This window comes from Tetranychus urticae, chromosome 1 (genome assembly GCF_039701765.1).
Source record: "Tetranychus urticae isolate SD_2017Ah chromosome 1, NJAU_TeUrti_SD_1.0, whole genome shotgun sequence".
NCBI classification, from domain to species: Eukaryota; Metazoa; Arthropoda; class Arachnida; order Trombidiformes; family Tetranychidae; genus Tetranychus; species Tetranychus urticae.
Genome location: NC_142958.1, coordinates 20,031,037 through 20,041,027, shown reverse-complemented (window position 1 = coordinate 20,041,027; position 9,991 = coordinate 20,031,037). Strand labels below are relative to the sequence as shown.

General features: G+C 32.4%; 3 protein-coding genes across 3 annotated transcripts; 2 read left to right on the top strand and 1 right to left on the bottom strand.

The window, feature by feature from the left end:
* Positions 1-952: 952 nt before the first annotated feature.
* On the bottom strand, positions 953-2,689 carry LOC107359354 (uncharacterized). The gene is made up of 3 exons (XM_089268253.1): positions 2,375-2,689; positions 1,457-1,609; positions 953-1,356 (listed from the first exon to the last, which is right to left on the bottom strand). Exons 1-3 carry the CDS (start codon positions 2,526-2,528, stop codon positions 1,277-1,279), a joined length of 387 nt encoding a protein of 128 aa, XP_089124379.1. The 5' UTR covers positions 2,529-2,689; the 3' UTR covers positions 953-1,276.
* A 1,446-nt stretch (positions 2,690-4,135) lies between these two features.
* Positions 4,136-6,402, top strand: LOC107359325 (uncharacterized). The gene is made up of 4 exons (XM_015925809.3): positions 4,136-4,601; positions 4,665-5,188; positions 5,263-5,450; positions 5,510-6,402. Exons 1-4 carry the CDS (start codon positions 4,268-4,270, stop codon positions 5,742-5,744), a joined length of 1,281 nt encoding a protein of 426 aa, XP_015781295.2. The 5' UTR covers positions 4,136-4,267; the 3' UTR covers positions 5,745-6,402.
* A 777-nt stretch (positions 6,403-7,179) lies between these two features.
* LOC107372060 (uncharacterized) lies at positions 7,180-8,842 on the top strand. The gene is made up of 6 exons (XM_015940200.3): positions 7,180-7,387; positions 7,458-7,517; positions 7,598-7,698; positions 7,769-8,039; positions 8,106-8,332; positions 8,405-8,842. Exons 1-6 carry the CDS (start codon positions 7,300-7,302, stop codon positions 8,786-8,788), a joined length of 1,131 nt encoding a protein of 376 aa, XP_015795686.2. The 5' UTR covers positions 7,180-7,299; the 3' UTR covers positions 8,789-8,842.
* Positions 8,843-9,991: the final 1,149 nt, after the last annotated feature.

Here is a 9,991-nt window from a genome sequence, read left to right as displayed (position 1 = left end):
CTCACATTATGAAACCCAATCTTCACGAAGACCATTGGAACATGGCCATCTGAAATAAATAAAAAATAATCAAAATCAAATCAACTGCCGGCATCACTAAACCAGTCACCAATTCAGTTGAATAAGAATTGAATCATTGAAACACCATATGCTAAAACTGCTAACACATATAATAAAATATCCATCAATGGAGCGAGAACACGATCAGGTTGACTAAAAACTCAGTCAATTCTTGTTCAATAAAACTTCAAAACACCTTAATCAATAGGGAAAAGTGACTCTCACCACGTATGAACAAGCCATTGCGAACAGATTCATCAAATGCGCGCAATACCCGTGACCCTTGGCTTGTAATCATTCATTCAGTAATAGAAATGAACTTAAAATAAAACAAATTAAAAACTCACCATCATAAATGTCGGAGCCATCTTCCAGATCTCTTTGGACAAATTATAACAGCTTACATCTGAAGCCAAGTCTAAATCATAAGCAGCACCAAAAGAGAAAAACTCACGTCCATTTAGACGAATCCAAACACGAACTATGGAGTACACTTGGAGTCCGAGTGTATAACTTTGGAAAACGCGAGTAAAAGATAATCTCCAATCAGACTGAATCAAATAATCACAATATAAAATAACAGTGAAATTACGGACATCATCCTTGGTCTCAAAAACGGAATGAGGTGTCAAAGGATCAAAACCAAGATCAGCAACAACTAATGGAGGAATCTGTTAAATGAATTAAATTGGAAAAACAGGTTAAAATCACAATGGTTAACGTAATTATTCAATCAAAACAAAATTACTACATACAGTTAAATCACCAAGTTCTTTAAGTGAACCCATCACTAAAAAATAACTAAAAACAATTACTTAAACAATAAGTATAATTAAATCCAACTTCTCGTTATGAAAATCTGAGAAATAATGATCATTGCTAAGCCGTGTGTGCCTATGTACTGTTCATCAGAATAACAAATGTTTGCTATAAATCCACTCAATATTGTTGAAATCAAATACCAATGAGCATTATTTGGTCTTCTTTTGAAAACTGTGCGACCTGAATGAAGGATATTATCTGGTTTAATTACGTCATAAATTATTTGTTTCACTTTTTTCTTCTTGCTTTCATTATTTTTTGAACTTGGAGCATCTACATTTAGTTGAGATTCATCTGTTTTTACCTCATTGTCAACAGCGTCATATAGCATCAACATAACCCAAACAGCTGCAATAACCGCTAATACAGATGAAATGATATAAACTCCAATGTATTAATAGTTACGAAGCTGGTTCGAAAACCATGGTTTAGACTCAAGCATACCTCCAGCCAAAAGACTTGCAGTAGGCATTGCTGTCGATAAAAATTTCGAGTATAATAACATTATTAAGCATCTAAACATCAAGAATTTACAATTCGAATTATAAGTTTTGATTGAAAAGATATAACTTACTAGCAAATAAGCAAAGTTCGATGATTGTAAATCTAACAGCTCGAAACTTGGCTGGTGTCTTCCTTGTAGCATAAGTAAAGGTTCCTAACGTAATAATTATTCCGCTTCCAGTAAAAGCTGTTACCAAATTTGCCCATAATAATGTGTCAGCGCCTAAAAGATAAACGTTTAGTGTCAAATGGTAATACTATAGTTGAAAAGTTTACAGTGTAGCTTCCTAATCAATTACATGTATGCTGCTGATAAGTTGTTAAGATTGCTCAAATACACAATAACACAATTGGTTCGTCACAATAGCAGCTCAGTTGGCTCAATAGTTGTATTACGGAAAACAATGCAATCCAGTGAGTTTAGACCCACAAGGGAACACACCCAAGTATGAAATCGATATAGAGATTTTATTGGTCGCTATCGGCACATTAGACCTTGATGAAGATAAATATAGCGAAGTTAGCTACTATCTTTTCGATTTCGGCATTTTATCGCCTTTTTTCTAGAAAAATTTGTATGCTTTTCTATGAGGATTTGAATTTTTTTATTCAATGTATCTAACTAATACTCTGATTGTGCAATAAAAAGTAGGTTTCTGTTTCAACATTCTAAAGTTTAAAAATGAACTCACAAATCTTCATAGAAAAGCATACAAAATTTTTAAGAAAAAAGGCGATAAACCGAAATCGAAAAGATAGCAGCTAACTTCGTTATATTTATCTTCACCAAAGTCTAATGTGCCGATAGCGACCAATAAAATCTCTATATCGATTTCATACTTGGGTATGTTCCCTTGTCAGTCAGATTTAAATGGTATTGACTTATCATACGGTGTTGTTTTCTCGAATTTATGATCTATTATAATTGTACGTTTGTCTATGGCCAATGAAGCTCGTTGAACAATTTATTGAAACACCCTTTACTTACCCATTTCAAAATGTAGACATTGATGTATAATCATAATGTTTTGACAGACGATTGCTAAAGATGCTACACCAGAAAGATACCGGAGATGACCAGGATATTTATCCATCCAATAACCCAAAATGAGGGATAAAATAATCGCTGGTATTGTTGTCATTAGAGAGACATGGTTTTTAAGTGTTGAAGCGTCTTTCAATACATCATTCCTGACTGTATCATATTCAGGTCCAGCATTTTCCAAGTTTAAACAGACACTTTCATAGATTGAATATTTGTTGATACAATATTTATCCTACATCAGTTGGTTGAAAGCAAATCCAGGCATCCAGTATTACTTTGACAGTAACTTGGGATCCATTACCTCCACAAGATTGGAATTCGTCTTCTATTTGGTACAAAATTTACTGGAAACTATCAAATGAATATGACTATGATTATCAAACTAAAGAGCTGAATCAAAGTCAAGTTGGAATGTATGTACATGTAATAGATGTTGGGAAAACAATTACTAAAAATATCTGGTCAAAGTACAAGCAACCAACAGAATGGGAGAAGGTCCAGTTAGCGAACCAAAAGAAGTCCATTCAGCTGAAAGTATGCCTCAAGTTCAACCAAGTTTGGTAACAGCTTTTCCCTTCAATTCAACTGGACTCAATGTTTCATGGGCACCTCTCGAGCGAACTCGAGCTAACTGGCTAATTTATTGGTCATCGAGTGAAATACTGGAGAACGGGACAGGCTCTTACATTGCTTCATCGTGGTACTCATAACCATGGATTGATCGTTGCTCTTTCACCTCACACAGAATACAGTTTTTCTGTTATGGCATACAATGAAGCTGACTCTGGACCTAAAAGTGAACCTGCAATTGCTGGAACATTCAAAGCAGCCCCTCAAAGAGTACCAACTAATGAAAAAGTTAAAGCAATTGACTCAGGTTATGGTCAAGTAACTTGGCGTGGTGTAGATGCATCATCAGATGAGGAACCGATTAATGGTTATAAAGTTCGCTACTGGGAAAGCGATTAAAAGATCCAATCAGCTAAAGAAGTTACCAATTTCCTCGAAGATCTGACGATCGTGAGTGAAGATTTAAATGTCATAATTTCTGGCTTGATTCCTGGTAAAACTTCGTGTTCTCGCTTATAAGCTCTGGTGGTGATGGTAAAATGTCTTCAACTGCTATCGAATTCAAAGTTGGAGGATAAATTGATGAAAATTTATCAAAGGATTCACCTACTCAGCTTAAATCATCCCAACAATTGAATTTATAATTTAAATCGAAATTCATTTGTATTTTTACTCGTTTGCGCCAAACTTATGACTCACTTATAACTTCAAAAGATGAAAAATTGAAGCTTTACTGAAAAGAAACATTAATAATTGAATTCCTTATACAATAATGTTTCAATATTTAGAAAGGTTGATTAAATTAAATTGCTACTTCTTTGATGATCAATTAATTCAGCAAGAAAATCATCAGCTAAATATGTTTAAATTACACTATAAGCGTTCGTTCACTTTCGATATTCTATACAGAGAGCCTGATCATGATTATGATACTTTAATTTGAACTATTCAAAGAGTTTAAATAGCTTATTCAATCGATTTCAATTCGATGTAAACTGTTTCACAAATAAACCGAAATTATCATTCTGTGATTTTTTATATACATTATTAGTTGTTATAGCTATTTGGATCAGTAGAAAAATCTGATTAAGATAAATAATCATGTGACAGGTAAATAAATAAAAAAACTAGTGATAACAGTATACAGTTGAACTCAGAGAAAGCGAGAAACGCAAACAATTGTGAGTTGAGATAATCGTCTGCAATTGATTAGTCATTAATGTTTTGTTGATTTGTATAAGTGTTTACGTTTATTATTGGTGTGAAATGGATTTTGATCAAATATTTTCATTCCTTCAACCTTTAGATTCGCCAACACTGTATACAGATTATGCTCCGCAAGGTGACACTTCAGCTGATCAATCATTACCTAAAAATTCATGTTCAAACCAAAGTCTATCTCTTTTGAGAGCTTTTTGTTCCGATGAAGATACTGTTAAAAGCTACTTGCTAGATGGAGATGAATTGAATAATCAAAACAATGGAGGAACCCAATTCTCTGATTCCTCAATGAATAATCACGATGATTGTCTAGAAAATTGTCTCAGTTCTGGTGAACAAACCAACCAATCTCATGGTCCATTGACTGTTGAAAATTTGAGTAAGTTAAAGTATTATTTAACTGTTTAACATTCCTGCTCATGAAACTTTCATTGATACACAGTTCCAGTCCAATATGATGTCTCATCATGCATCACAGCTAATCCCCGAGTCATGGAGTATTTCCGGTCCAAAATAAACGATGAAAATTTTAATCTAAGATCGAACTTTATTCTACTCGTTAAACGTGGCTATAAAATGATCTTGTCAGAAAACACAGATAATAGTGAAGTTGAGCCTTGGAATCCTGATGTCAGTCAAAAAATCCTGTCTGTTTATTTTTCTTCATTAAGTATGAAAAGTGAATATTTATCCAGTGAAACAGCACTAAATGGATTTGAGTCAATGTTAACCAGAGAGGCATGTGTCGCTTTCAGGGGTCAAAAACAGTTGCATTTACTTCCAGATTTAAATGACAGAAGTCGAGCAAGAGCGAGTCCAGATTGGCTCATTTCAATATGTAATGGAATCAAAGGTTACAGAAAAATCGAGCCCAGTGATAAAGTAACTCTTTTATGTAGCGTATATAATCATCTTAATTTAATGGAAGCTGTTTCTTCTTACGATGCTTCGATTGACGGCTGGGGTGTAAGTAGCCATAACTAATTTGACCTTTTACCAATCTTTTTTCACTAATTGGTTATTTTTTTCGATGCTCCAAGTTTTCAGAATACAAATATGATCGACGAGACACATTTCTCTTCAGTCAACTCTTGCACGATGGACTTGTTCACGTAATCGAAACCTTTCCCGAACGATTAAGAAACGATATAAATGCCATTATTCTCATGTATCTAATCATTATTTTCAATGCTGATGTATCCGGATTAAAACATCCCGAAATAATCAGGTTTGATCCAGTTGTCTATTTTTCTATTGAGTTGCTCACATTTTTAAATCTTTTTACAGAAATGAACAATTTTCATACATTTATTTACTACGACGTTACTTGCGAACAGTTTGTGAATCTGATTCCGAAGCTTCAGACAATCATTACCGGCTGATGGTCAAAATTGAACAGTTGAGACTTTTGGGTGAACAGACTGAAAAATTTTTCATTACACTACTGAAAGAGCCGTTTGTGGAAACGATAACAAAAGCCGTCATGGGGAAATACACTCATCAATTTCTTCAGCTGCAATAACTTTTAACACCGATAATCATTGTCTTTCAATACAGCATTCTTCACTGTATCATATTCAGGTCCAAATTCAAACAGACACTTTCATTGATTGAATATTAGTTGATACAATATTTATCCTGCATCAGTTGGTTGAGAGCGATTCCAAGCAATGAAGTACTTAAAATTGCCAAAAAGTAAAAAACATTGATCAACAAAATTGCAATGATTTCTCAAACCTCTTTGGAAGTAATTTTGGCCATTTTGATCACTTTAATTGGAAAGTTAATACTTGAACTTTGAAGACGTTATCCACTCTCAACACAGTATTGAACATGGCGTCACAAACACTTGTTAGTTACAAAAAAATAAATGGATATAAATTAAAATTCACGTTGGATGGACTTAACTATTTATGTCTCCTTCTTGTCACAAACAAAAAATAGCAGATATTCATTCTGTAAATGCAATATCATACTATTAATAATCAAGACAATCTCAAGATTATTAGATTAGTTTTTTGGTACTCTTCAAATTCAATATAATCTTATCAAGCACAACTGCACCTAAAGACCCTTCAATGCAACTGTTGCAACTTCTGCAGACGATTAGAAACGATATAAAACTTTGTTTGCAAACACCTTGACTCAAATGTACAATAAAATAAAATATGGTTCTACAGGTTAACTAAATGAAATTCATGTTTCAACTTTGAAAGCGATTTTATCAGAAACTTTCAATCAGAGAATTTTTAATTACATTCCATTTCTTATGTCTTCAAAGTTTTATCAGGTTACAACTCTTAACTCGAAAGTTAAAACTTGGATTTATTTTGTTCAGCTGTAGAATCAGATTTTATACTTTAATGTAATTTAATCCAAACAAACGTTATTGCAAACGTAAAAAACGACTGGGCAAACTTGTGCTTCTACCTCTCGGATTTGATTGTAACTAAATTACCAGGAAAACTTCTTGAACCAGAAAATTTTCGGGTTCATTTTTTTCATTGTTTTTTCGCTCATCTATTAATAAGAGTTCAATATTTATATGGCATCTAAAGATTAATTTTCATGATTGAGGAGTTTGATTAATCCATTAAAACTTCTATAAATTGATCAATCCAACATTGTCTCAAATGTTTACTAATTTACAGTTTTTTTATTGTCATCAAACTACACCAGCCAATTAAACAGAGAAACTATTCAATCAAATTGATTTGCTACTATTGCTGTGGATCTGATATTTGTATCTATAGTCTTATTTGAAGATCAGATATTTTCAAGTTACAACATTCGAATCGATCGGAAAATAATTTTGATGTTAATTTCTCATTTGTTAGATTGGATTAAAAAACATGACAAAATTGAATCTCAGCTGTTTATCAAAATTTATGTCTCCATAAATAGCAGTAAAAAGCTATTCCCAATCATTCAGATTATCTGACATTTCTTTTTAATTTAAGCCGACTTCATTGTTTGATTGATTATTATATTAACAATGAAACAATTTTCTTTTACCCTTTAATAATTTCGAGCATCTTTTTGGTTTTGTTTTGACATTGCCTTATCAAGTTACCAAAATGAATATCGATAATTTGCCTGATGACTGCTTATTATATATTTTCAATCTTTTCAATAGATTTGAGACTCTTCTGAATTGTGCTTCAGGTAAATATAACATTAAAATAATTATCAGCATTATAAGTTGAAACTATTAATTATCTTCATCTATCAACAGTTTGTGAAAGATGGAAATTCTTGGTTTTCGAAAGGTTTCGTAATGTTAAATACTTGTCAGGTCAGTTGAAATTTAAAGCTGGACACAAAATTATAAACCGATAAAGATGATAGTAATAAACAGCTAAATTTTCCATAAAGATTACTGTATAAGCGGTCATTTTCCTACCAGTACGATATTCATTGGTGATGATTCCCGACTCAAGCAAACTGACATATTAAAATGGCTTCCTAAACTCAAGGTGCGTTTATTGCATGAGGAAAAATGTAAATTGAAAAATTGGATTTTAATAGATCAATTGCTTTTTGAAGATTTTGGCTTTTGGATGCCTTGACTTGAGTTGCTTTTCGACTTTACCGGTCAAAGGATTGCTATTGGTTTGGTATGCAGTTATGACTAACGTCAATTTGGAACTTCCGTTGATTGAAATGCTAGCTGCAGATTATCATAACTTTTTCGTAAATGATATACACGGTCCAAAGCTAAAGCAATTATTTATTCGCAGATGCAGACTTTCCAAGTTCTCCAGATGTGCTAAGCATTTTCCGAACTTGAAGCGACTTCATATTGAAAAATTTACAGGTATATTTATATTTTCTCGTTCCATATTAAGGTCTTCATATTTGTATCTTCTTGTCTATAAAACAGGACGACCTTTCAAAGAAAAATTTTATTCTGGACCTGTTTTCGAAAAGCTGGAGATTTTAGAAATGGCTTTTCACACACGATTGAAGCCATGTGCATATTATGGATTCAGCCTTGCAGACCATTGTCAAGCTCTGAAAAGTGCTTTTCATTTTATTCAAGATGATAAGGAATTTTTCATCAACAGTGGGATTAAAAATCATTTCTTAGAAGATTTAGTTCTTCAATTTGTTAGTATTTCTTTTGAAAATTTAAAACTCAAATTTTTACATGATTTCATGTTTCTCTTCATAACATTACAGGAAGCTCGTCAGGATTGGTCAGTTTTAAGACGAATATTGATCAAGTATCCAAATTTGAAACATTTGGCTATCGTAAGAGAACATGACACAGGAATATCTGATGAAAATATTCCCGAACTTTTGCAGTTACTTGCGCATATTACTCTCATTGATCTCAGAAACTCGGAAAAAGTAACCGAAAAGTCAACTGAATATATTGATTGGTTCTGTAGACATCATAACCGTTCAATTTCATTCTATTACCAAAAAAGAACTCAAATAACAAAGAAATGGCCTCATTTATCAACCAAACGAGTTCTTCTAGGTGAAGGATTTGATTTCATGAAACACTGTTTCTTGATGGATTACAATACTTTGCCTCATCTACTGGTTCCTATTGAATAAACAAATATCCATGCAATCACATTTGAATCATTGAGAATAGTTAGCCAAGTATGATAATATTTATACATGTAATCACTATTCTTTCATCAGTTACAATTGCATGATATGAGATATTATGTATCGAGATATGAAAATTTAATCCGTATCAAAAATAAAAAAAATAAAATTCTGACTTTTAGTCAGATTTAAATCCTTGGATTGGAATGTAAAAAATACCATTTCTTAAAATGGTGAATAAGTTCAAGTTTATGAGATTGGTGCACCCAAAACTCCCCTTTGATTCGCTTAAGCTGTAGACGTGATGAGTTTAACATTTAACGATATACTAATAGGACCGATAATTTCATAACGGATAATATGAATTAAACAATAAAAAAGTTTCGGCAAAAATATTGATCAAAATTTATGAAAAATAAAGATGTAACAATAAGTATGAACATCACTCAACTATGGATTACAGGATTAATTGTAAATTGGCTAGAATGATGTTCATAAATAGAAAATGAACTGTTCAAAAAGCTCGAAAAATGAAACGATTTCAAGTCCTTCTCATCAAATTGAGATTTAATGGTGAAAATAATTTCAAGCATGTAGCTGATCACAGTCAACTGACTGCAGTTTTATTGAAGGTTTCTGATAGCATATAATCCTTTATCTGCTCCAGATATGATCAGATGAAAAAAGTTACTTCTAATGAGTTGTTGCACTAGAGGTGATTCTCTGGAATTGCTGTTCAGTTCTAGTGCATCTATGATAGTTTTGCTTAATTTTGCAGTTTACATTACTCATTATTTAAATCATGTAATCCAGTCAGTTAAGCAACTGATAAGTGAGTCAAGTTTGTTGAATGTTTCTGATCTCATTAATTCTTTATCAGTTCCGATATGTTCGAATGTAAAATAATGCAACGATGTATAAAGAAGTGCCCTTCTGGAATAAGTGTACAGTTCTAGTGAATCTTTGATATTATTTTTTAATCTCACGATTTGTATTAGTTTTTGTGAAAGTAATATCACAATCTCAGTAGATGCAGACAGTAGCTTAACTCATAACTTTCAATAATATTATTTTTCGCCCAATTACAAGTAAAGTCTGAAACTTGAGATTATTAATGCTCTAATACAGTATAAGTTCATTTCCTAATTGGTCATCACAGGATATAAAAAACCTGGTCGCAAAATTGTACAAATGGCAATTTGACCT